The sequence below is a fragment of the Periophthalmus magnuspinnatus genome, chromosome 19 (genome assembly GCF_009829125.3).
Source record: "Periophthalmus magnuspinnatus isolate fPerMag1 chromosome 19, fPerMag1.2.pri, whole genome shotgun sequence".
In the NCBI taxonomy this organism is placed as follows: Eukaryota; Metazoa; Chordata; class Actinopteri; order Gobiiformes; family Gobiidae; genus Periophthalmus; species Periophthalmus magnuspinnatus.
In genome coordinates, this window is record NC_047144.1 from 10023942 (window position 1) to 10051671 (window position 27730).

The window sequence follows — 27730 nt, forward strand, 5'->3', positions numbered from 1 at the left end:
GTTCTCTGGTGACAGCCTCTTCCTCGCCTGTGTAATCAACTGCTATTTCCAGCATGTTTTTTTTCTTTCATGGGTTTGAATAGTTGCTGTGTTAACACCCTGTACACTGATCGCTCACCCCCCTATGAGTCTGTCCAGCTGCTGCAGAGGAGAAAACGCACACAAAACATCACATGACAGAGAGGCAACGTGCAACTAATCACACGTTTAATGATTTGTTATAGTCCATCTTCTGCTGCAGCGGTGATATGATGCTGGAGTTTGAGGAGCTAATCTAATCACTGACAAAAAGATTGTCTAGATGCATATTTCAACATGAGAAATCTTTAAATTGGCATATTCGGGATTTACTCTAACACACAAACTCTGTGTCTTGTCACTCACAAGTCAGCATTTCGTGAGTAAGTGAGGGCATCTAGTGTAATGTGATAAACCAGGATGGAAAAAGCCCCAAAAAACAAATAAATAACAGAATATTTATTTTTTTTAGGGATTTGTGTGACACTGCTGGGCCGGAGGCAGGTTTAACATAAATAGTAGGCCTGGGACATACAAAGATATATACTAATAGACAACAATATTGTCCAAAAAAATACAAAAATGCATGCTATTTCAACCATGACTTAAAGGTACACTTCCATCACAGACTTTTCTGTTGGAGGTCTGCCATCTGCTTGTCTTTGAGATGTTCCAACATGACTTTAATACCATATTGTGGAACATTCTGTGCAAAGCAATAACACCTCTGAGACAAGCAGGTGACGGACCCCCCACCAGAAGAGTTACACGTTGGACCCTTTATGGTTCGTGTATTGATTTATAAAGGACAATGCAAATTTGAGCTTCAAAGTCTGAATTTCACTGGAAGCTGTATCCTTCTCTGCCCATTTCTTCCGAGGCCCAAAAATCACATTAGATCTGATGTGATAACAGAACTGGGTCATGATTTGAGAAATGCTCATCTCTGCACAGAGCACACATAAACCACTCAGTACCAGTGTAGTTTATGGGCTGCCAGTAGTAGCTATTCTGCTGCCAATTAATCTTACGAATACTTAATCTCATTATTTACGGTCATTAGGAACGTGCGCGCTTCTCTGCAATGGCTGTGAAAGATCTCATGAATGTTTTTGGCTGCAATCGGAGACCATTTCTGTTTGGAGGGAAATTATGAATTTAAGTGTGAAATGACACAGTGGTAATAGGGTTAGTGAGGAGCCTGCACTTTGCCAAGCTCCAGTACAATTTGGTCTGATCCAAGAGAAAAGATGTGAATTCTTTTATTTTCTTCTTGTGCCATAGCCACTTTTGTTGAGTTGTTATTGCCTGTAAAAAGTATTTTAAAACATCTGTCCATCTGATCAACAGTTTTCCTACACTCTTGTATTGTATTTCAATGACTTAGGTGTGTTTAACCATGAAGAGCATTAACCTGCCTTTTAAATACAGAATACAGTAAATGGATCTGTTTCAAGCTTCTAAAAAATGATCATTAAATAAAGGAGTTGGACCTAAGACCTTTGGCTAAGAGACAAATAAACACTCAGAAATCAACAAAAAACAGAATACTGTAAGACACACATAGTTGATTTGACTTTATTGACTGGTGAGCATAACAGAGCAGCTAGCCATGCAGTGAACTAGCCTGATGGTGTGTACTGAGGTGAGCAAAGACCTGAGCCAATCTTCATTCTAGTCACTGAAGGAAATGTCTAAGATTAAACATACTCAGATCCAAGATGGCCGTTCATGTATATGTCTATTATGTCATAAGCACAGATAAATGCAGATAATGTCCATGTGCGTCTTTATTGGGAATACAAAATAAAGTGTGACTAGAACTGTGCATAGTATTTTGCCTTTTGTGCTGATGTTAATTGAAATGCATACATTTTAAGTGGATATGGAGCCTATTGTACTTTCAGAGAATGTAATGCCCTTATATGGCTCTGGAACAGCAATCTGTGATCAGAGCGCTACCAAGAGCCGAGTGCGTACAGTCTATGTACAAAGCGTTGTCATATTTACATTTATTGCCATGGGAAAAGCAGTCTATCTGACACTGTCTCATGTTTTATACCAAACCAAATGATGAGTGGTGCTTTTCCCATAAAGTTGCATTGTGTAACTTTTCTAGGGGAGGGTCCGTCACTTAATAATCTCCATATAACTGCTTTGCGAGGTATGTTCCGCAGTATAGCATTTAACTTATCTATCTCCATGGTGACAAAAAAGTGATGCAGCCTCGCAAAAAATGCAGGTCAGATCTGTAGAGAGGTAAGCTTTAAAAGAAAAAGCAAGACAGATAAGATTAACGCCATACTGTAGAACATTTCAGGCAGAGCACAAACATCTCCATGGAGACAAGCACCTGGCAGAACCCTCGTCTGAAAAGTTATAGTCCGCCTTTAAAATAATGCTGACTTTTTGCAAGCATCTGAGGGGTTGTTCCAAGAGTCATTCCGAGATTTGCCAGACTTGATAAAACTTGGCAAAATTCGGAATGACAAAGCAACTCCACAGTCTGCTGACATAGTATCAGTCCATAATGCCTTTCAGTGGAGCATTTCGATTTGATAAAAGAACCAGCACCAACAAAGCTAAGCATTATTATTATAGGAAAACAACGCAACAAAAAATAATATTTTTCTGTCAAAAAAGTGAGTGCTGGCCATCATATATTACAGTAGGACAAGAATTATTTGAGCCCACAAATACTGCAACAATCCAACTTGTGCAGGATTACTGACTTTTCATCTGGAGGAGCAGACATATGGCATCATAATAACATGTGGAATAACTGTGGAACAACCCCAGATGTGGAATGTCAACAGAAAAGAGCAAACGTCCACTGAAGTAATTCAAGCACATCAGAGATCCTAGATAACTGCCATCCTCATTCTGCTGTACACAATTAGACATGATAGGAGTATTACGGGACATTACATAGAGACAAACAGTGTTAGATAGATAGGGCTATAATGACAGGAAGCTGTTTCTACTGAAGCAGGGAGAGAGGGAGGGCTGTGAAGTTGGAGTGTGACTGAAGGGCACACTGAGGGTAAAATGCAGTCCCCAGGCTCTGGAGCTGTGAAGAGCAGAGTGGAACATCATATAATCACCAGAGATTTGAACAAAACGATGCATTTGTGTTGACTTTCATTTGACCATAGAGTTAAAGACATATGCACACGTTTCCTTATGTAGACATACATTAAGTACAAGCAAGAGCAAAAAACAACATACATGCTGGAAATCTTCTCAAACTGCGGTGTGAGGGCCTCATGTGATAAGCAGGCTCCCTCTGGTAAGGGATTAAATTTGAAATGTGGAGCTGATTTTTGGTCTTTCAGAGAATACCTGGTTTAGTGTCTGTTTAGTCCCTGTTTTATCATTTTTAAGGAAGTATTTCCATTATTCAATTATATTATGTATGCTTTGAATGCCAAACATCTTAGAAATATCTTCGCACTTGGTGTTAAAACTTTGAGGCCCACTGACATAAAAATACATAAATAAATACATGACAGTTTGATGAGATACAGTGAAATGCAGACTAACAAAGTCTCCACATCTCTTTAGTAACAACAGATTGACATCATTTAAGTCTTACGCAGGCCACTGGAGATGGCTATTGAGGTAGCCAGACTGTCCACTGTTCACGTGCTACATTTCTGTTGAGAATGCTACAAGAGAAGTAGCTTGAAAACACTGAAAATAAATCCCTTGGCCGACTGCGCTATTAAGTCTTCAGGCAGAGATAACAAACTTGTGGGCGGAGCTACGCTTTTGTCCACTCAAGCTGACGATGTTGAAATAGCTGGCTTCAGTGAGGTTTTCGGCTAAAAGCTCCTGAGGGGAGTGACCTTATCCGGGGTCATGGAGAGAGGTGTGCGCTGACAAAGTTTCATATCTCCATTACGTTCTTGACTGGGACCATGCCTCGCTTTTTCCCACTGCTCAGTCGCACAAAGCCTTCGATTTCCTCATTTTTCCCCACACAGATCTGCACACATCAGGGGGGACAAATAACATGATCATATTTTAACTCAAGACACAGTTTAACAAGCACTACACAAGATGACTGTTAACGTAATAAGCATTTACAGTAAGTACATTTGACCAATTAGCATCCAATAAACTATTGCTAAAATGACATGTTTAAAAAGTCAGTTGTAAGCAGAAAATGTAATATTGTATCAATTTACAATATTGTACATCTACATAGTATTATTTTGATCTATAGCCATTTTTGTCAGTAGCAATATATGTGTGGATACCGAGTGTGGGTATCAGGAACAAATACTTTAAGTAATATTTTTTGTTTCCTCTAACTTATGCAGATTTATTCATTTTGTACAGTGTAAAGTTTAAATTGGTCCTCAATACTACAGTTAATAAAGTGGCAACCTTTGGTAAATATAAAATATGCTCAATTATAGCATTTGGACTGAGGGTAAACGCTCTGAACACTGCACTCTATCCTCTGTAATTTCAGCATTTTCCTGCATCTATTTGCATCACATTACCTTTATGTAAGCAAGACAGCGAAAGAGAGAGAGAAATAAGGAGCAAGAGAAAGGGAAAAAGGTACATGTGTACATTGTGTACATTTTGGTTGAGGTGCAACATTTACACGAAGGAACAACTTTATAATATGGTAGAAAGATTAGTTATTAAAACGATTAAATAACGCATGTTTATTTGACTCTTCATACTAAGCAAACACTTTACCTTACTGACAGAAGCGTGACTACCATTTTGGGATAACTAACTCTCCAACCACCACCAATTATTCATTCACAAACCATATTCATACATAGACAAGTTGAGCAATGTGTCTTGTCCAATGACAAAACAACAGTATGTTCTGGCTGAAGTTGGGTTTGAACCACCACAATACTCTGTACCACTGTCACCTCTTAAATAAGGTACAGAGAGATAGATAGAGAGAGGCTGTTAGTGTTAGTGTGCACATTTTACCTGAGCTTCTTTGACACTCATCTGGCCTTTGTCTCGGTTGCCATGGAAACCAGCAGTGACCTTCCACACCCTCTCTCCGGGACGCACCCGCTGCACAAAGTTGGCTGGGAAAAAGCCCACCCTGTCCCTAATTTTCCCCTGGTAAACACAAACAAACGTGGAGACAACAGTTAGTCCTTGAGAGTTATAAGAATATGATTCGTAATGAGATGTTTAAAAACCCTTTGTACACAATCCATAACATTGACCTATTTAGTGAGTACACATCGTCTGAGGAGTGAAGCCCTTGACAACCTATAGTTCACTGTAATTTGCCTAATCAAATCTGAACTAGGCACCAATACCAATGCTGGTATCGAATACTGACGCTGATACTGAAAAATCTGATGATCGGGTATTGGTTCTATGATATCAGTTAAGCCGATATCCTGGTTTGGCCTTTAATTCTCCTTAATGAGACTATTTACAGGCTGATTTTGGCCCCCGGAACATCCTGTAATGTTTGAACCTTTGTTCATATGAATGTGTTCAGTAGTAATTTGAAACATAAATATCTCTTGTGCAATAAGTTAACTGTGTTTTAAGGAAGTGCCATTTTCCATCCCTACATTGGTAACAATTGGTATCTGGTATCGTCAGATACTTAAAATCAAAGTATCGATATCATATCAGAACAGAAAAAGCTGGATTGAGACATGACTTTTTTTTTTTTTCATCTTTCTACAACACTGCTCCATAAAGAAATTTTGCGTATTTGTGGAGCTATAATCCCCGGTATTGTTTGTTGAGACTATGGCGGACAGGAAAACAAAGCCCACGGGTACAGTGCCCACAACTGTACAGCTCCACATAATGCGGAGCTGTACAGTTGTGAGCAGATGCTTGTGGCTTGAGCCAAGAGCAATTTTGTTTGTAAATGTCTGTAAGTGTCATGTCTAGTGTATTTTTCTGTAGGTTGCTTCAATTTTTTAGGCATTCAGTTTAACTCTACTGTGTAAGCCTTTCATTGATGTTATAGCAATTTTTTCTTATTCATTCTGTAAGCAAACTGAAACCAGTGCTAATATCAGTAAGACTTTTTAATAACTGCACTATTGACTGGCTTAATAAAGCATGAAGAAAGACATAATTCATAATGAACAATTTATTAAGAACTATTTAGGGTTAGGTAAGGGGTTAGGCTGTAGGGCACTAATTAAGCAGTAACAAACCCTGAATCATTCTTGATAAACTGTTGTGCTTGGAGCTTATAAGATTTTTCTGGACATATTTTTGTCAGTAAGCAATATGTATATATTTTAGGAACATATAAATACATCCTATACATGTGTTTTTGCATCATCAATAATTTGTGGGTGGTTGTAACTGATATATTCAAGTCATTTTTCTTACAGCATTTAATACAGACACTATTTGACAGACAGGTGAAGGCTGAGCTCTCATCTCATTAAATGCAGTTTATGATGTGTCTTCTCTCTTTTCTATGGTAACCAGCTCAAACACCCACACGGCCGTCCTTCAGTACGGCTCTTGTCATATTGTTACTTAAGGGCTGCGTAATACATAAAAATGACTATAACTGTGAGTGGGAAGTCAATGGATGTATATTAAAGGTACTTGAAACAAACCCACCTTCCACCAGTCCTCATTGGAGTCGTCTGTGACTTGTATTCTATCACCAGGCCTGGAACAACAACATTTTTTTATGCAAGTGATATTTAGAAATTGCTCACATTTGTTTTCAATGTTTCTATATTGCACTGTATAAACTAAAGCAGTGGTTCCCAAAGTGGAGTTCGGAGGCCCCCCAAACGTTTTTATAGTGCACCTTTAAATATCACGTGCTAGTTTAACATATACATTTTTAGTAGTATTTGGATTCAATCTGTTAAAAGTAGGTAGGTTTATCCAAAAATGTTGATGAAAAACACATTAAAGTCGCAGTAAAACAGTCTAAAAATTGTAAAAATGCAAATCGTACTCTCTTTCTCTGCACACTCCATAATCATATAAATCAGCCAGTTCAAACACTAATTTAAATTTCATTATATCATTACAGGGAGTGCATAACTGTGTTGACTAAAGGCATGCTGCAGTCTAGATTAGCTCCGGACGTCCCACCGTGCTGCTGCCTCCCACAGACATACAAGTATAGAGTCTTTTGGTCAAACACAGCATGGCCATTTGTCCTTCTGGGCCCTCCTATCAGGCATACCCCCCCGTTCTCCCAACACTGCACCCCCCCCTCCACTGTCCCGCTGGGGGACAGATGGTGTGTGAATGTCAGTGAAAATGTGCCCAGGTAAGGTAGAATAATAGGATATTTGATTTTAAATTGTTAATTGCTATGGCAATGGTGCAAATTTTCATTCTCTATGGGTATCATTCTGATACCCATAGAGTCAGTTTTTTTCTTTTAAAGTGCAATGTGTAGTTTTTCTGGTGGAGGGTTTGCCACCTGCCTGAAATATTACACAGAGTAATTATTACATGTACTAAATTACATCTGTTTTATTGCTCATATATACCTTGAAAAACATGCAATCTTAATATGAGTGGGCTCGCCTCTCCACAGATTTGTAACTTGGCCGAGTGGTGTCATCTGGTTGTCTCAATGGAGATAGAAAAGTTTAACGCTGTGGAATATTCTATCTAAAGCAATAATTTCTTAGTTGGGACAAGAAGGCGGACGCTCCACCATAAATATTACATAGTGCATCTTTATCTTTGATTCTCTATGTTTCTCTAAACTAATAATTGGTGAGTACCCTATGTTAAATATTGTACTTACTGTAGCTCCAGGTCGTTCTTCTCTTGGGGCAGAAACTTGTACAGGGCTACATAGGTGTGGATGGAGTGGATCTCAACACGTTTAGGCGTCTGTAAACAGAAGCAGAACAATAATATAAAAACGCTCTCTATAATGCTTAAATGTACTTAAGCAAATTGTGGAAACACACATTTCAAGTATGTTTCAGTTATTCAGCTATTTACAAGTAGGCTATTTAGGTATTTGGTAACGCTTTGTCTAATGTTTATACTATCGTCAATGGGAAATTATTTATAATGGCTAATGGCAAGTTGAAGAAGTTAATTATATGCTATTTGTGGGATAACTATGCTAATTTGGACTTTAGTTAGTGAATTATAAATGCGCTCTAAATTATAGAAGTTGGAAAAGTCGTAGTGGTTGGGCTGACTGTAGTTTTTAATTTTACAATATACTTCAACTTTTTTAGATTTTACACCACTCCGCAGGCAGAGGATAGAGATGTTATAACAAGAGTCAGTGTCCGTTTAATCAAGAAAAAGCTGAAAGCGGAGACAGAGATGCTGACTACACACCTTCAGACTGACCCTGTCTTCTGAATCAGCCTTCTCACTTTCAGGCGGCGTGAGCACTGGAACATCAGATAGATAAAATAACACAGAAGAGAGAAAGAGAGAGGGATTATTGGACAAAAATGAGAGGAAAAGATAAAAAGCGATAGAGGACACACAAAGGACACAGACTGCAGCGGGGCAGTGGACAAGGTCATGTGAGGAGCAGAACAAACAGAGCGTCCCATCTCCGGGGGCGAGGGGACTGAGGGCACATTACTCGTGTGAAATTAGCTGAGACTGCACATTGTAAAAATAGGGATTAGATGTAATTGATTAAATGTGAGCCTGTACTGTCCAATCAATATAAAATGCAGTATAATTATTTTATGAATTTTACGCTTAAGATGGTCATTTTTTGTCATTACATGTATGTGCCATTAAAAGTACGTTCCACATTGAAATCGGGATTAAACTGGGACTTAATTTTAAACAAATTCTGGACTAAATTAGGACAGTACCAAACCAAGTCTTGGCCATAGTAGAGTTTGGAGTCTGACTGTTTGAAGTTGTGGACAGGTGTCTTTTATACCGATAACGAGTTCAAACAGGTGCCATTAATACAGGTAATGAGTGGAGGGCAGAGGACCTTCTTAAGGAAGAAGTTACAGGTCTGTGAAAGCCAGAAATCTTGCGTGTTTGTAGGTGACTAAATGCTAATTTCACCGAGAAATTTGCCAGTTAATGCATAAAAAAATCCTAAAATGTGATTTCCTGGATTCTTTCGCTCCATTCTGTCTCTCATAGTTGAAGTGTTACCTATGATAAAAATTACAGGGCTCTCTTATCTTTTTTAGTGGGAGAACTTGCACAATTGGTGGCTGACTAAATACTTTTTGCCCCATTGTATATTCTTGTCATGATGCGTGTATTTCTATTCCTGTTGTGCCTCCCTGTGTGCTCTCCCCCCTCCCTCACCTGCCTGAACCTGGAGCTGGGCGGAACTCTCGGCTCCTCCCGCGCGCACCTGTGTCCCATCAGGGTAATCATCACCACCTGGAAGGAGCTGGGAGAAGACACTCGGGGCCAGATTGTCCGTGTGTCAACGTGATGCTCCAGCTTAGTTTTTGCAATTTTGTTACCGGTCTGTCTGTTACTCATTGGATTTTTGCCACCTTCCAGATTCCTGCTCTCGCTCGTTCCTGCTCCTGCCTCTGCGCTCCGGTACAGTCCACCCCTCTGCCTTGCCTCCTGTCCCGTCTTGGTCTCTGGCTTGCTTCCCGCCTCCTGCCCTGTCTCCCGCTCTCTGGATTACTCCTGCTGGGTCTTCCCTGGCTCTGTCCCTGGTCCCGTCGCACTCTGGCCCTGGCTGTCTCCGTGCCCACTCTGGACATCCCTGCTTGGCTTGCCCTGGTCTCGTCCTGATCCTGTCCTCGTTCTGGTCCTGGTTTCCCGTCCCTGCTCTGCACTACTCCCGCCTGGTCTGCCTCTCGCTCCCTGCTCCCCGTGTGTGTTAAAGAGTGAATTTCACCATTTTGTAAATAAACACTGTAAATCTACCCTGCACATCTTTGTTCCTCCCAACCCCACCCGTTAAGATAATTCTATAAAACACAGACTAATATAATTTAAAACTAATTGAAAAAAATGATTCCAAGGATCCCAGATCAGATGACAAATTAGGTGTAGATTAGTAAACTAGATGTTATTTGGTTTTCTTTCCTCATGATTGGGATAAAATATTTAAGAATTGTCTTAAAGATTTATCACAGAATATGATAGTCACAATGAAAAGGATCTGGGGCATTTTCTATATACATTATGACAAATCACACACAATGTTCACTCCTGACTTACTTCCTGGTATAGACTCCTCTTCAGCAATTGGTTGGTTTTCTAGTTTGTCCAAAGCTTTTCCCTTGAATAAAATAAAGCATAAATCAGAATAATACAGTTACACTACAGTGATATATCGATGAGGATTTGATATTACACTAGCATCTTTACCTCGTGGTACGGAGACTCAGAGATGCTGCTGAAGCTCGATCGACTCATTTGTGCCAGAGACGTCCCGTAGCGCAGAGCCTCATATACAGGGTCAACAACACTGGTTTCTCCTTCTACACATAGAAAAGATATAAAATTATTTTATTATGACCACATACAAGTAAAGTGTACAGCTGTTATTAGTGGATCAATGGTGGACTATTCGTTTTTTTGACTATATTGAATAATCAGATGATGTCTTTTCAGTCCTTCAGAAAAGTACTAAAACGTGCCTGTTAATATTCAAATACTGTGCAAATCTGAACACCTATTTTTATATTATCTTGCAACAGTAATAATAATGCAATGGATTTATAGTGCCTATCAAGATACCCAAAACACTGCAAGAATTATTCATTCAGCTCAAACTCAGTAGTGGTACGAGTGAAGCCACAGCTGCCCTGGGGTAGACTGACGAAAGCAAGGCTGCCAATCTGCGTCAATGGCCCCTTTTGACCACTATCAAACACTCACACGTCACTGTCATACATAGGCACAGTGGGTGGAAAGTCTTGCCCAAGGACACAAAAACAATCAGCTAATGTCAGGTTGGTGTACAAGTACTCTAACCCACACGGGACCCCACAGCTGCACATGGAAGTAGTCTCCCATTCCAGAAATAAACAAGTCCAATCTTACTTGGCTTCCCAGATCAGTCGTTATTTCTTTATCAATATATTGCCCATTTCTCATCAAAAATGGTCTACAGTAGGGAGTAGGATCATGGGTTTGCCTATGTGGTCTGACCCAGCAGATAACATAACACATCCTGTAGGTTGTCTTCATTATGGCTGATCCCGGTCTGTGCAGTTTTCCAGGTCACACAGTTTCAAGTCAGTATCCAAGGCCATGGGCATAGTCATCAGTCATCAGTCATACCCGGACTCATATATTTATATATATTTTATTTTGTTGCTGGTGATAAATCTAGTTTTGGGGTCTATCACTCACCTTGGGCAGCAGGAGCCTCTCGGACCACGCCCAGAGGATCGATGCTGAGCAGAGGAGAGCTGAAGTTTCTTTTAAAAGCGCCACTCTGGTGGATTCAAATACAAGGACACAGAGGAGAATGTTACTCCAAGCAGAAAGAGGACAAACTGAAATCAATCAATCTGTTTTCACAAAGGCTGACAGAAATCTCTGTAGAGCTGGTCTTAACATGGGAGTTTCACTATTTTGGTATTTTAAAAAAGATGCTGTGTGTAGGAGGGAAAATGCATGTATATACGCAAAATTCTGAGTACAAACACTTGCATTAGCAGATGTATTTCAGCAATTATTTCAACATTTGTACTTTAACACAAATACTCAAATGCCTCTTTTCCAATATACACCCATTCATGGGTTTTAAATTTAAGTTTCAGGGGACATTTTGAGGACTTTTCACAATTTTTTATTTGTATTTTTATTTATGTATTTATTGATTGACCATGTAAAATTAGAACACAATGTTGCCATTTGATGCATTGTACCAGAGTTAGCCTTGGACTAATTTACATCTGCAGTACCCTGGCAGCAAAAAGAACAATCCACAAATCCACAATCCAACAAAACAAATGAACAAAACACAGGCAAGTGACAATGGGTTGAAACACAAAAATTATATATGCCTTAAAAACTTACACACACAGAGACACACTCACATTCATACATACAGAGCCAGAACCATTGGAGTGTAGACCCTGAAGAGATGAATGGTTACAGTTTTAGATGCTCTTTAAGTGCTTTTCAGATCTTAAAACCTTTGACTTTATGGAGTCCAGCAGCATGTTCCACTGTGTAGTGTAAAAAAGACCTTCACTGAAAAAGACCATGGTCCAAAGGTGGAGTGACGGAAAGGTATGATTCAGTCATGCAAAGAGGCTATTCTTTGTAGCACGATTTTGTTTAAATTGTTAATTACTATGCAAACCGTCCTCCTTTTTCATAATTCTGAAATCTATGGATATCCTATACTCTTCACAGCTTTCTTCCAGCCATTCATTTATAGTCAGGACATCCCATATTAGAGTAAGACAGAGTAAAACGTGTATTGCTTTCTATACACATATGCCAGACTTTGTCAGTGTCCCAGCTGTTACCAGGCAAATGACATTTCCAGTAAAGACATTATTTCTGCATTATTACACTAACCGCATTACATAATATAAAGTGCTGCCAATAATGCACTCTCCATTAGTTTTCACATTAGCTTAAACACCATTTCCCCAGGCTCCACTGTGTGCACACAACTTTTTATAGATGCAAGGAAACGCAAAACTGTCCGTCAATGTATTTTAATCATGTTGACACAGATATTTATAAGTGCCATAGATGTATTTTTAGGTGTTTATGTTAATGATGCATGTTTTAAAGATCTAATTTTAGCAGCTCTGAAGTTCCATTTTTCTCTTCATTTAACTTTTTTTTTATCTTTATTTGGAAACTGTCCTAAAAATAACAACAAAAATACTCAAACATGGTGAAAATAAAGTACCACTTTGGGGACAAAGACCACCACAAAGGCTTTGACAGATTCTTGCAATGGTAGGAAATAAAGCCCTGAATTTTCTAAAAGCAGAGATCTTATGTATCAGGGGTAAATGGCCTTTGGTGATTTCTTCAAAGTTTGTCTGCAGATTAGTTGGAATTACAATATGTAGCCTCATTGTGCACCAGTGACTCTGAAATCTTCCATGATTTTTAATAATTTAATCTCTTAAAATGACCAAATAATGCAATCAGTATTAAGAAGTATATTTTTAAAGGTTCTATATTACGCAAAATTGACCCCTGTGAGACTTAAGCCATGTTATAATGTTGTTACGTCCTCAAAAACATACCTGGAGTTGTGTTTTGTTTCATTCACACATGTTTGAGTAACACTTTTTGTTTTCAAATATTAAAATGCTCTGTTCCACCTTGTGATGTCATGAAGCAGTAGCTGGGCCCTTTAAGTATTCAAGTAATCTTATTTATTACATATAATCAACATTTAACATTTCCAATTGCTGCAAAATGAAATGTAATCTTTGTAGAAAGAAATGACCGCAAGACGTCATAACTCTTACATAACATAAATCTTACTAAAAGTCAAAACAATACAAAAGTCATTCAAAAGTGAAAGATGGCTTTAAGGTATTATGGCTACGTGTTGTACTGACAGACAAGCACTAGCCTGGGGTCTCTTTTTATCTTACCCTTAACACAACACCCTTCTGCTCCTTTATAGAACAAGAACTTCAGATATTATAATATATATGGGGCTAGAAAGTTTTTGTGACGGTGAAATATGTATAAAAAGTTTAGTTAGTCCTAATCTAGCTTATTTTGGTCATAGGTTGGTCTTGGTTAAGTTCTGAATTTGACACGGTTTAACAAACTGAAAAGTATACTGCGTCTCATATTGTGGATCTCTATAACACAGATCAGTGGACTGTGATGTATGACTAAATAAAGGTGAAAGACAAAGCCAGTTGAAGGTGACACAAGCTAAATTAGCCTGAGTAATTAAACCTGATGTCCCGCAGTGAGGGCGATGTGTGGACAATTTCCTGCAAAACCAATTATTTAGTGCAGACCTCAGCTGCCCACTGCTGTAATCAAAGTGCGATACATTTTTACATTTAATTATATCGATCCAGAGATGTTTGTCAGGTTTCCAAAGCAATCTAAGCACTTGGATTTGGAGCGTATTTAAAACAAATTGGTCATAAACAGGTGCACTCAGCAAATAGACTGAACGTGAGCCAGGATGCAGGAAATGCACTCATCATAACTCAGGTTTTTCTGTTTGTTGGCTTGGTAATCTGTTATCGGCAAGATAAATTTAAAAGTAACAAGAAATTCTGAATTCACAGGATAGATGGTATGACTATATAAAATCTACTGGTGTAGGCCGTTTAGTTGTTTAATCGATTAATCGTTTAGTTGATGGTGTCTTAGTCAGCCAAAATTTGTATTAGTCAACTAATAATTTTATTTAGATTATAAGGATTTATATAGGACAACAACAGAAATGAGAAGTTAGTGAGTGAGTTGGCTTAAGGTTTGGTATTTTGGTATTTATATTTAAAAAATCAGAGCAAAGATTCACAAGTAATTTTTTTTAACATATAAATACATTGTTTCCAAGTACTTTTTTGGATAAACAGTTGTTTTTGCATAAACTCCTGTGCAGCTGAAGTCTTGTGAGTGAGTTTGGGTCAGATACATGGAGATACGTAGTACTTTGTTGCGATGGTCAAAATTTAAAATAATGTTCCACGTTCATATATTATAACTACACGTTCTACTATATAGGTTTTATAGCTTTAATAAATCAAAATCCTAAACATTCCCTCTTCTTTGTCTGATTCGTGCTCCGATGAGTGCGCACTGAGGGAAAAGGGACATTGCTCTGTGGCGCCTCCTCTGGGGATTGTGTGCGCCCCAAACACACCGAATTTCACAGTGAATTAGCCGACCAGCTGCTACAGACAGATATTGATTTTCCTACTGAGTTTAGAGAAGAGGAAGGAAATGTAGCACCGGAGCAGAGAGCAGAGGGAGGGTGATATGTGAGAAGAACAGCACATGCCAGGAAAAGGACATAAAGGCAACACTTGGCAATGAACTTTTATCAGTGTCAGACTTCCCAGATTTGATGGTATTTTTAGCCATTGGACAATCTGATCCCACTGCTCACCCCTTCGCTCATATCTCCCTCTGCTCAGATGTTTGGCTCCATGGTAGAGGAGCACCTCACAAAAGGGCTTTATCCTCTTTTAGAAAACGGGGGATTTTAGGTTTAGGTGAAAAGTTAAGGCTATTTCAAAACTGAAGACATCACAGGGTCTAGATGCTCTTTGAGTGTATGCCTTTGTGCGGTTGTGCATTCCAGTCCAAGTTAGGAGTCTAGTGCCTTAGATAGTACACATGTACGCTGTTGTTTTCTTTATTTAGTTTTCAAATATATTAATTCAAACCAAGTTTCTTCAAGTATCTTGTGCAGTTCTAAAGAACAACTTGAGATTTGTATTATATTGTACCCCTCACCATAAAGTGATTATGACTTGAGAGCCTGCCGCCATATGGTTGCCTCAGTGTGGGCAGTAATGTATAGCTCTTAAGTACTTGGAGGAGCATATTGAAATGTGGTGCTACAATAACTTACCTTCCCATTACAAGGAAGCTGAGAGAGCTCAGAGGAGCACCAAAGGTGGGCAGCCAGCTTACAGGCTTTACACCGCAGCCCCTGCTTCGAGTTTCCTGCACAAATGAACCATTAACTAAAGTGAAAAACACACTTACATTGGCTTGACACCCATTAAATTCCACATTTGTTAAACCGCGCAATCGTTTATATATATCCTTGCCCATTTTCTCCCACAATCGTTAAGAAAGTAAATGTTTTATTGGCTGGTTCATGTATCAGTCTTATTTATTGTCTCTCCACCACAGCAATAGCAGTGAATTGCATATTACAGTCATTGATATTACATTTATTCAGGATTGTATAATCTTTTATAATCTATGAAGTTGCATAATATTGTGAAGAAAAATATAGTACATATTACACATATACACATTAGTTTGGGGGCCTGCATTATGTCATTATGTCCAGCCGGGCATCACAAATTGGAAAACAATCTCTCAGCCAATAATACATAATTGAAATCAAAACTGCACAATTTATCATAAGTGTGTAATGAGCCTCACCTTGGATGACGTGTTTGCATCGCTGACAGTTGGTGGCTCTGCGAAATACGTGCTCCTGGAAACAGTGGGTCTTCATGGGCTGCACTTTGACCTGGGACCCAATGGACGGGCTAATGGAGGGGGAGTGCGAGGAGAGGGAGGGGTTTGGGCTGGCGGAGGGGGACAGAGAGGGTGAGCGTTCATAACCCAGAGGAGAGTCCGAGGAGGGGGCAAGAGGAGAAGAGGCAGGGCAGGCCGTGGTGATGAGGGCAGAGGGAGGCCGTGTGTCTCCATTTCTCTGGAAGAAGTTGTCCACACTTTTGCTGCGCATAACCGACTTAAAGGACAGTGATCTCTTCAGCCTCTGCAACTGTGAAGAGAAAGTGGGAACAAATTAGGTGACTTTTATATGCTAACTTTTCTAATGTTAAAGCGTACTCGATTTTTGAAGCACAGACAAAGACACACATAGGCACAGACACCTTCATATAATTCTCACTTAAGTTAACTCCCACAAAATAACTGACCTCTTCTCACTTAACTACTTACTATTATGGTGACACCTGCTTGCCTCTATGGAGCTGTTATTGCTTTATATTTATCTACGATTTATTTCATGATCATGTGTTTATTGCTCTAAAACACCTTTTTTATTTATTCATTTAAAACAAGGACAGTGCACAGAAAACATTAATCTCAAAGAGGAAAGATGCTCTGTGCCAGATTTTGCTAAAAGCTATTTTCCATTTGCGGTCCTTGGGCAGGTACAGAAGAAATTAAAGAGTCTATTTACATAACAACATTACAACATTTCATCAATAGCAATGTTTCCTTAAAATAACCACTATCCAATTCATCATTAAACATTTAAAACAGTCAAAATTCATTAAGACAGTTCCCATAAATACAAAAATATATACCTTGAAAGAACTGTGAATGGGCTTGCACCGACATAACATGGCCTGGCGTTGTACTTTTCCTACTTGTTTCCATGAAAATAGATATATTTAATGCTGTATTGTGAAACATTCCAGTCCATGCGATAACACCTAAGAAAAGCAGGTGGTGGACCTTCTCATCTAGAGCACCTTTAGCGCTATTTCACAACAGACCTTGCGAATATTCAAATTAAATGTATTTCATTAATTTATAATGTAATGATTTGTGTTCTGAGTTGACAACTTCTTGGAACTCTTTATGTGTTGTGCTTAATGCAACTGCTTTTGTATGTGACACTTGGTTGCTCTGCCATGTTAATGTTAAGGTTCTATTCGTCTACTATAATATCTTCAGCTTCACTTCAGGGTCTCAAAATTAGTTATATTAAATTGATTGAGATGAAACCTAGCAACGCATATCGTGCTAACAAACATTTAAACATGTTAGCCTGTACTGAATGGTGCCACAGCTACAAAATGAACAACAAGTAAGTGTTAAACTGTTTGAAACCTTGAAGATTAGCTGATAGCATCCACCTCTGGCTGCCCTTGGCCTGCTTTGGCTCAATCCCTCTTTTCTCAGATCTCAACATTCTTCATCTCAGTCGATAGCTCTTAAAATTCATGTGTGATGACTTATTGAGCCCACCACATCTTTTCAGTGATGCAGCTGTATTTCTCTCTTCTTGTCTAACACTTCCTCCGCTGCTCCTGGGTACAGTAAATTGGGACTGATGATGACAAACAGTTAGTAGGTGAAGCCGGATCTGATATATGGGAATAATTACTATTGTGAGCTCATACATCAAGAGAATGGCCTGAAGAATGAGGCCAAGGATGTAACAGCTTCCTAAGATCCACCATTCAATTTACAAAGAGCTTGTTAGCTGTCGGAGAAGGGGTGTGGTCTTGAGAAGCTATTCTGCATAAAAAAGCACTATATGTAATATTTAAACATTTATGCTTGTAGTCATTTCTTTGGTTTGAACAGTTAGGCATAAATAAAGGGCGTTGTTCACTAATCAGCAGGGAGTATTTATCGGTTGTAAAAAAAATGCCATTGTGTCCTTGGGCAAGGTCCTTCAACCTCGCCTTAAGTGTCTAACTGGAGCAACAATATGAGTAACTATTGTGTTTCTAGTAGGGCTGAGCCATATGGTGATAAAAGGCAAATTGTGATCTAATCCCTGTAACAAATCTGCTATTTTGGTCATAATGTCAGTCATACCATGATTAACTATTTCTCTATTTAATGCAGCTGTCTGCTCACACACACTTTTCTCCACCCACTCCTCCTACTGGGTGGCCTCTTTCATGTTCTGAGTGATTGACACCTGGATTTAACCAATCACAGTGAAGTGTGAAAGTTCAGAAGAAAAAGACTTCATTTACCTCTTAAAGAAAATAGAAAAATACAACATGAATTGTGATAAAATAAAAATTCTGATCTTCTCCCAAGACAATATTAATGATACAAGTTTGCCATCCGCTCGTCTCTAGAAGCTGCTGCTTGCCGAAAACAACGTATTAAAACGCTCTGAGTCTCCTCTTCCTTCACTCTCCACGTAAAGTCACACCCTCTTCAGAGTGCTATCAAACACAATCAGCACGCATCCTGAAAAATACTACACTTTGCAGAATATATATGTGTGTGTGTGTGTGTGTGTGTGTATCCACTCAATGTATTCTCAATGGTTAATTTACTTCCTAATGCTACTATTTATTCCTTATTATTCATTAAGTGTGATCTATACCCTCCCAAAAACACAGCAGAGTCTTAATTGATTTGGTTGAAGACAACCTCTCTGCCATGATGCTTATTGCCCCTTTGAGCTCTGGAGTCACTCGTGCACTGCTCCTTGGACGTACATTCAATCAATAGCATTGAGCAGGTCCCCGCTTTTTCCCTATTTAAGGCACAGATTCACAGATACCAATTAGTTTGAGTGATGAAAAGAGTCCTCTTGGCTGACCCATTAGAGAGAGGCACATGTAAAGGTTTTCTACAGGGAGCAGACGCCTGCTCTGCTTAATAGCCCTCTGCTGATCGAGCCGTGGCCCATTCTGTAATGGAGGTACCTTTGATTTTTTACTTCCCCAACTTTGGAATGTTGTCTACAGCAGAGTTTTAAACCCATTAAGAAACTTAACAATACTTGTTTTGGTTGGAGAATGCAAACAACTACAACAGTTCTAACAAGTTTGAACTAAGAATTTTATAGGGCCTGCACACTTGCTCATGACTGTAAAGATTTCTATGGCTGTTACCTTAGAATGATTCCAACAGTATTCATATACAACCCTATTCATGTACAGGAGCTAGTGACAGGTGAGTCCATTCACTTTATTACTAACTATTATAATTATAAACTTACTTTTCGTAGTTTAGCCAACAGTTTTACCATGTTGTTCAAAAACGTGCCTTTCATATAAACCACTTGACAGTCTGGCACTGGCTGCCTTACATTCACTTCTCTTTAATAAATATTTGATGTTTTAACACACTCTGTAGAGTCACCCTCTCATTTGTCAGTGTTGCATAATAAATAAGAAACTGCTCCACAGGGAGTGTCAAACTGTGAGACCACAGGAATCAACAGTCTAATCTTCAGTTTGGTTAGTCTTATACACAGTAAACCCAGACAACATGAATGCCAGGGGTACAGCTTTTGACTGTCTTCTATGCTGACATATCCATAGATTATATTATGTTGTGCGTTGTGTAGATTATTCAGTAAGGGTTCAAAAAGGATGTGCTCTAAGTATTAGTTAAAAAGGGTTTGCTCTCAGTATTAGTTAATTAAGAGGTTTTAGTCAAAAGATGTCAAGTGATCTTAGGAACACACTTAAGGAAACACATGGGCCTCATATAGTGTAATATATTGTTTATCACCATGTATGAATTGATGCCATATGTGCTAGGTATAATTATTTGGATAAAATATACCTGCTGCTCATAAAAAAATGAGCACACACAGTGTGTGTGTGTTTTTTATAAATTGGTGATTACATTCACTGACAGCTAACAACAGTAATAAGAAGTATATGGTGATAGTTAATTTGATGATTCCTGGTGTTTATGAAATAAATAGAAGCTGTTCTATATAAGCTTTGTACTTTGTGCTTTGTACAGGTGTACAAAGCAGTAATATGAGGCCAAAAATACATTTCTGCATTCACACTGTCTAAAATAAGCTCACATTCAATCCTGTGCATTAGCCTATACCACTTCTCCTTCTCTTCTGTGGGCTTTGAACTATTTATGACCACCAGCTCTGCACTACTGTCACACTGAACTACTGACTTCAATTAGCTCAAACCAGCAAAGATACTATACTGACAACATAACCTGTGTTTGACCCTGAAATGAAAAGAGGCCTTTAATATCACAATAATTTTGCATCTTGGCCAGTTGAAACTAAGATGTGTAGTGGAAGCTTCTATAAATAGTCTATTGTGAAGAAGTGGATAAATTAATGATTAGCAAGCAGGGAGTGGTACTCGCCCATGTGTGCCCACAACCACAATGATGTTTTCTGACACACTTGGCTTTTGTAGTGAGGACTATGTGCACTTAGCTGTATGTTGAGGGTTGGTATGCGAAAAGAACATTATCTTCAGTGCTTGTACGACCATAATCCACTAAAGAAATTCTTAAATTAAACACATGTTCTGCTGATCGATTAGTTGACTAAAAAGGAGGCACGACAAAAGCTCTCAAAAGTCAACAATTACGCATCTCTATGTATCTGACCGAAATTGCACACACAAGATTCCAACTGCACAGAAGTTCATGCAAAAATACATAAAACAATGTATTTATATAAAGACAAAATAAAATTGTGAATTCTGAGTTTAATCTGCTTTTTTACATATAAATACCAAATCTTTAGCTAACTAACTCACTCATTAATTTCCTTTCTGCTGTTGTCCCAACATAAATCCTTATGTGCAAATGGTGTAGATTTGCAGTCTTGCTTCTGTCACTCTACCCTGGGCAGCAATGGCTACAATATGAGTTTATTACCACCCAGTGTGGAGTGAATGAATTATATAGTGTAAGGAACATTAAACTTTTGTCCATATCTCTACTCTGAAAGAAGACACGTTCAATCAGATGTTGTCAATAATGATGCCAAAATTCCTACATGCCGACATGCAGACAGAGGAATTGTAGCTCGAAGAAATATAGATCTTTTATGGTTAAAACAAAGTTAACATAGACTCTCTTCATTTCTCAGCATTGTCATGTGACTAGAACAGCTCAAGCCCAGTGAGAGCAGAGGCTCTTGCAGCTGTCTGGTCTGGGTCTGAGCAGAAGAGGCTTGCTTTTCTAAATCCGCCCGTTTAAGGGCTTAGCCACACAATAAGACTCAGCATAAGGTGACTGCCACAGAGGCCCTTTGATGTTTGGGACAGTCAGAGAACAAGTGGGGATAATGTGTGACGGTTTCACTATGGGAATGTGTTTTATGAACAACTTTTCAACTCATTACATTGTTAGTCATGATAATAGAGCTGAAACAAGTTGATTAATCACAGCTAATCCAAAATTGAAATAATTGATAAATAATTTAGTGATTGAATAATTGTTACCTGTTCCATACACAAACACCAAAACATGCCATGGTCTGAGAGAAATGATTGTGTGCCTCGGACAGAGCAGTACATTTATTGAAATGGGAAAATGTTGTGTTTTTGATTATGAACCTATTTTGTCAGTACAGCATCAGCTTTATATTATCAGGTCTTTCGCTAAACAAAATATAAACAAAAACAATTAATCGTCACTAGATGTGTCAGTTAACATTAATTATTAGTCCATCCATCCATTTTCTTCCTCTTATCCGGGGCCGGGTTGCTAATTATTAGTTGCAGGCCTATATGATATGACCCTTTAAAATACTTTTTAAAGAACAAAGAAAAGTCCCCACGATAAATCAGAGGAATATTGTCTAAACCAGACTTGGAGAGACGTATACATGCATTTGTCACCAGTAGGTTAGACTGTACTATACTGTTACTTACTGTCTCCAAGGACAGCTGCAGTACATCCAGAATGCCGCTGCTCGCGTCCTGACTAGAACCAGGAACTACGAGCATATAAGTCCTGTGCTCAGGTCTCCGCACTGGCTCCTGTGGCTCAGAGAATAGACTTTAAAGCAGCTCTGCTTGTGCACAAGTCTCTCCATGGCCTAGCACCAAGTACATCTCTAACACTTCTCACACTCTGAGGACCTCAGGGACCGGCCTCCTGCTGGTGCCCAGAGTCAGGACTAAACATGGAGAGTCAGCATTTCAGTTTTAGGCAGCTAAAATCTGGAGCAATCTTCCTGAAGATGTGAGACAGGCCTCTACTTTGACAATGTTTAAATCCAGGCTCAAAACGGTTCTGTTAAGCTGTGCATATGACGGACAGGTTTTTATTCTGCACTCTTCCCTTTTATTTATGTTTTGATTTGGTTGTATTGTGATGTGTTTCTTATTCTGTAAAACACTTTGAATCACTTTGTGTACAAATTGTGCTATACAAGTAAACTTGCCTTGCCTTAATTATTGTGACAGGCCTAATGTTTAGTGAAAAAGTAAAAGCTATAGACTTAACCACTTACTAAATGTAATTAAAAATATCAATCCAGATTAAAGGACAGCTAACACCTTTGACAGAGGTTTCACAAAGGAACTGTGAGTCACAACCATGGCCTGCCTCATGATATATTTAAAGGATATTGAAAAATAATTGAATTTCTTTAGTCTCAAGACAGGTGAATATAAAATTTCCCACATAGACAGTAAAACTCATTAGCCCACTGCCTTTGTGTGAAGGGACTTGCAGTATAGGTACATTATATTAAGGTCAGTAAAACAAGTTATTCCCCAAAGACCATGCTCTCCCCCTGACACCACACTGCCCTCTGCTTCCTCAGCACAACCTCCTCCAACTCAATCAAGGACAGTCATTAGAGCCCTCATCATTCATCAAAACAACGCTTGGTCAACACTGGACCTAAGTGGCCCCCCCTGTAAGAACATGTTATTTCTGCTGTTTCCATATAGAGTCGGGTCTCCCCTGTACATTCTGCACTGTTCTTCATCAGACTTTGATCAGTGGTCCAACCCAGCGCAATGACAGAGAAGAAAAAACACGATCACCTGCAACCTTTCTTGTGGACAGTCTGCAACCTTCAGGTCTCCACGGAGATGTTATTGCTTTGCTTGCGATGTTCCACACTATGACTTGTCTATCTTGCATTTATTTAATCACAGTTGTTTTTATTCCTGAACTTGGAAAAAATGCATTCTACATTCAGAAACATCTCCACAGATCTGCCCTGTAACTTGACCTGGTGGCGTTACCTGCTTGTCCCCATGGAGCTAGAAATGTTTAATGCCATACTGTGGAATATTTCAGGAAAAGCAATAACACTTTCATGTATTCGGCCTCTGCTTTGAAACCACTGGCTCCATTTTCACTCTGCCCTTCATTTCATTACAGATGATGGATCTGAAACCCATCACTGTGTTCGCTATGAAAAAGTGGTTTGTCCATCACTCTCTGTTAGAAGAGAACAGCACTGTATGAAATGTATCTATAAGAGACTACTTCAAAAACTGCAAGAATACCTCACATGCTTGTTCCATTTAATACCAGATCACATGACTATATAAGGCTAAGGACTATCTGCACCAAAACTGAAACGGGAAAGAGCGTTTTCAGCTATGTTTCTTCACAAAAATGGAATACACTCCAAGGAAAAGCAAAACTGGATGTCGGTGACACAATCGTAATTGAATAATCTGGTAACAAACTTTTATACACACCTGCACCTGTTTTTAACGTTTCATATGGACCTATATACTTGTTTGTTTTATATTTTGAACAGGACACAGAACAAGATAAAGAAAAAAGACAAGTATTCCACCACTTTCTACCAGAAAAGTTGCATACTGCACCTTTAAGTAGACTTTCTAATGCATGAAAACTACTATTGATTAAAAAACCTTTTCAAATGACTGTTAATATGACTATGCCAAATGTTATTATAAGAAATGGTTACTAAAAAACGACAATTGTAATGTGGACCAGTTTCTTAAATGTATGACTTTAAAGTTGCATCAGACTTTGAAGAGTAAAAATAGGCTGTTTGTTCACCTGCCTCTTTTTATAGCACTTCTAAAATTGGTCCCCTCTGTTCTTGCTACTTCGTCTCTGCATCACTCTAGTAATCTTGGATTTTCAAATGATTTTTATTGTATCTTGGCTTGTATCACAGATCAATCTTGAGAATCTAAAGTGTAGAGAAGATATAACTGTAAAAAACAGCTAAATATACTTGAAATGAAGGCGTTTTGTAAATGGATTTTTGAATTTCTGAGTGGGTTTCTGAGTGTTGCATGTAAAAAGAAAGCATTTAGGATAATTAAGTCGTTACATCTTTGAAAATTGTTGCTTTTACAGATTTGACTTATCTTGTCTTCATTGTGGCCTGCTTTTAACAGAAGAACAAACTTATTGCCTGGTGTATTTTAAACTGTGATTCATATTTAGGCTGAAAATAAGCTGAACATTGAAAATATTTCCGGCCTCACAGTGACCCACTTCTGGTTCCTGACCCACTATTTGGAAAACAGTGATTTATTGTATTTGTGCTAAATGCGGTAGCTTCATTTATCATTACACCCTTACCCTGTACCAGCCACACAAAGCTCTCTGCTTTGGACATGGTAGGACTAACATGTAGAAACCAGTAGAAAAACACATGTTTTGACAAATTTGTCTCAAGCCGAAGGTTGTGAGTATGATTCCCATTGTGGTTAGCAACAACTTACAAGTTGAACTTTACCCTGATCTATGCCAATGTCTTCCCAAAGATAAATATAAGTTTGTTGTTATTACTCAATTAGTCTTTACCAAATAAATACATAAATGATTTTGTCCATTATTGCTATTTAAATAATCACATTGTGCCCACATTGTGCCTGTCCCGAAAGGAGCATTACATAAGGTAGGGCATCTGGCTTCATTATTTGATGCGGTAATTCCTTTAAAAAGAAATAGAGCCTGAACCTTAGGAATGAAGGGCACGAGAAGCATGTGATTGACTCATAAAAACTCCTTTACCCTGAGTTTTTATGGCTGTGGTCCAAGACCTCTCCTACAGCAATGCACCATATATCATAATCATCTTTTACAACCTTATCAAAAGTTAATGCTGCAGTTAGTTTATATTTCCAACTACATTAAACTTAAAAACTTTACTGTGTAGAACTTTGTGTTAAACCAAAGCGATCAAGGAGGACTCCATCTGCTGATGCACTGAAGCAGTATGAATCTGGCAAGAAGGCTTAGCTGCTAACATCAAAGTTGGTTAGCTACAGCTAAGAACAAAATGTGTGTAATTCCTCAGTTGTGCAGATAAAGGGTCCATAACAAAAGTTAACTGTCAACTGGACAAAGGCTTTTTTTCAACTCATAAGAACTTTGATGAGTGGCAAAATATATTAACTTTAAAAGCTTGAATCCAGTCAAGAGAATGCAACCTTATTGTAATATCACCAGATAATATCAAGACATAAGGGACACATGTTCTGAGCTGTCAAGAGGGAGTATGGTCTAATTTACAAGATTAATCAAAATAGGCACATCAGAATACATAAAAACGGTGCATTATGTGTTTAAATGGGGGGAAAACAAGTTCAAACAAGTTCAGTTTTCTATATCGTTAGGCCTTTTATATGCTTTCACCTTGCCCACAGGTACAGAGGAATAATAGCCATTGTTTCCCATTGCTGCCTCCTGGTTCAGAGGTTGCTGTTCTAAATATACTGGGGAGCTATAAGAGAGATTAGAGTACAGAACTAAGACAAAGGTGCTGACAGAAGCAAGAAATGACCTCATCAATTGTTTAGTCTGGTGTAATGAAACCATTGTCGTCAGTAAGGGCTTTAACAAACGCTGGTTACACACACGTGACGCAGCTAGGATTTTTTTTCTTTTTACATGGCCATTTGCTTGAATTATGAGCCAGCCTATTGCAAGACACAGCAAACATCTGCTAACTGATTGGCTCCATAAATCCACCCTCCCCATTGTGTGCTGTTGTCTGTTCTCACATAGATACAACAAGAAACCGCTCCAGCCAGCCTTGTTGTCCAGGCTCCCTATGGTCACCCCAGATGACAAAGGCAAAGAGGAAGATTTGTGATGGTAGAAGAAGGCTGCTGCAGCAATTATAGGGCTGCTCTATGTGCTCAATTAGACACAGGCCAGAGAAGGGATTTGGGTCATGTCTTTGGTAAAATTACGTCCAAAATTTCATCAGGAGGGATCGATGAGGAGCAGTGTGGAGTCTATCACTGGGCTACAGTTTTACAACCCATGGGAGGTTGCTGCGTGTCATAAAATGTGTTGATTAGCGCTACGGGGTTTTGGCAAAAATACCATTATAATTCTACTATATAATCTGCTATAACTATATATAATTGTGCCCTAATACCATATCATATTACTATAGGTTATTATCATCATATAGGTTCCTTTCAGATGTGAAGATGTTATACTCTCAGGTGGGGAGCAAAAACAGATTTCCCTATTGATTATATGGTATTAGTAAAATAAATCTAACAAAAATGTCAATCTTATAGGAACCTCATCGTTAATCACTAAGCTCTAGAACTCTTTTACAACAAAACATTATAACAGTAGTCATATTGGTCTATACATTGCTCTGATGTTATCTAAAACCCACTGAAATATACTGAAAATTCTGTAAAACTTAACTTTTTTCTAATCTAATTTTTCTGTCTTTGATATACTTTCTGACACTGAAAGGCAGTAATGGTCTTCCTGTAAATTGATACATGTAGACAAATTGACAATATTTAATCTCCACACCATGTAAGATACTATACTTCTGTAGCAGCTGCCCTGGATGCCCTGGATGGAAGCTCGCCTGCCAATCATGCGCACTTCCCTTGATATCTTTGCACCTCCTGGCACAAAAAGTACTCTGTAGTGTGTGGTGGGTTTAACTTGTGCCAGTGTGAGAATGAAAACTGTAACATGATCTGACATGCTTTATATGATCGTACAATACTCATTTCACACTTAAACACTGTCTGCAACTTTAAATGTGTAGTTGTGCTTGTATCCTTAATCCAGTAATTGATGAAGCAAAAAAGATCTGGCAGAACAAAATGCCAAGGAACTGTCAGATTCAGTTTGGGTCTTATAAATACATAGAGTCTAATCCAATTGGCTTTTTCACTAAAGTATGTAACTGTACATTATACAGATTACATAAATATAGTAATCATTTTAATTATTTGAATTCTGACAAATAATCCAAACTGATTGATGATGATGAATGTACAGTTGTCATAACATATGAGTATCAATTTTTGCCACACAACACACCTTGGTTAAATCTCTTGGCCTCTAACTTTAGGTCAGTGTAATACAACAAGTAAGAGGATTATGACTCTTATGTAAGTCCTGTAACCACAAAGCACTCAAGCTTACTGTATGGGAATGGCTTGAAAATAAATGCTTTCCAGTACACACAGTCGTAATGGGATTTTTCACAGAAATATTGGCAGTAAAAAACTAAAAGTTGTCCATGTAAAAACAAAATGCCGGGTTTATTTTCTTTACCTTGGACTCGGGTTGACTGGGGACAGTAGCCTGCGCTCTCTGGAGGTCCCGTGTCTGCGATGGTTCATTCTCTTTTTCATTTATTTCCGTCATTTTGGCATGAAACTGCTTGTGAATTGCAGCACTAGTA

At 38.6% G+C, this 27730-nt stretch overlaps 1 protein-coding gene across 1 annotated transcript; it reads right to left on the bottom strand.

The window, feature by feature from the left end:
- Positions 1-1588: 1588 nt before the first annotated feature.
- Positions 1589-27693, bottom strand: LOC117387307 (SH3 and cysteine-rich domain-containing protein 2-like). Its single transcript, XM_033984797.2, has 11 exons — positions 27601-27693; positions 16030-16378; positions 15485-15579; positions 11302-11386; positions 10312-10424; positions 10162-10222; positions 8329-8384; positions 7775-7863; positions 6616-6667; positions 4984-5121; positions 1589-4006 (listed from the first exon to the last, which is right to left on the bottom strand). The coding sequence occupies exons 1-11, from the start codon at positions 27691-27693 to the stop codon at positions 3908-3910; spliced, it is 1230 nt and encodes a 409-aa protein (XP_033840688.1). The 3' UTR covers positions 1589-3907.
- Between the last annotated feature and the right edge of the window lie 37 nt (positions 27694-27730).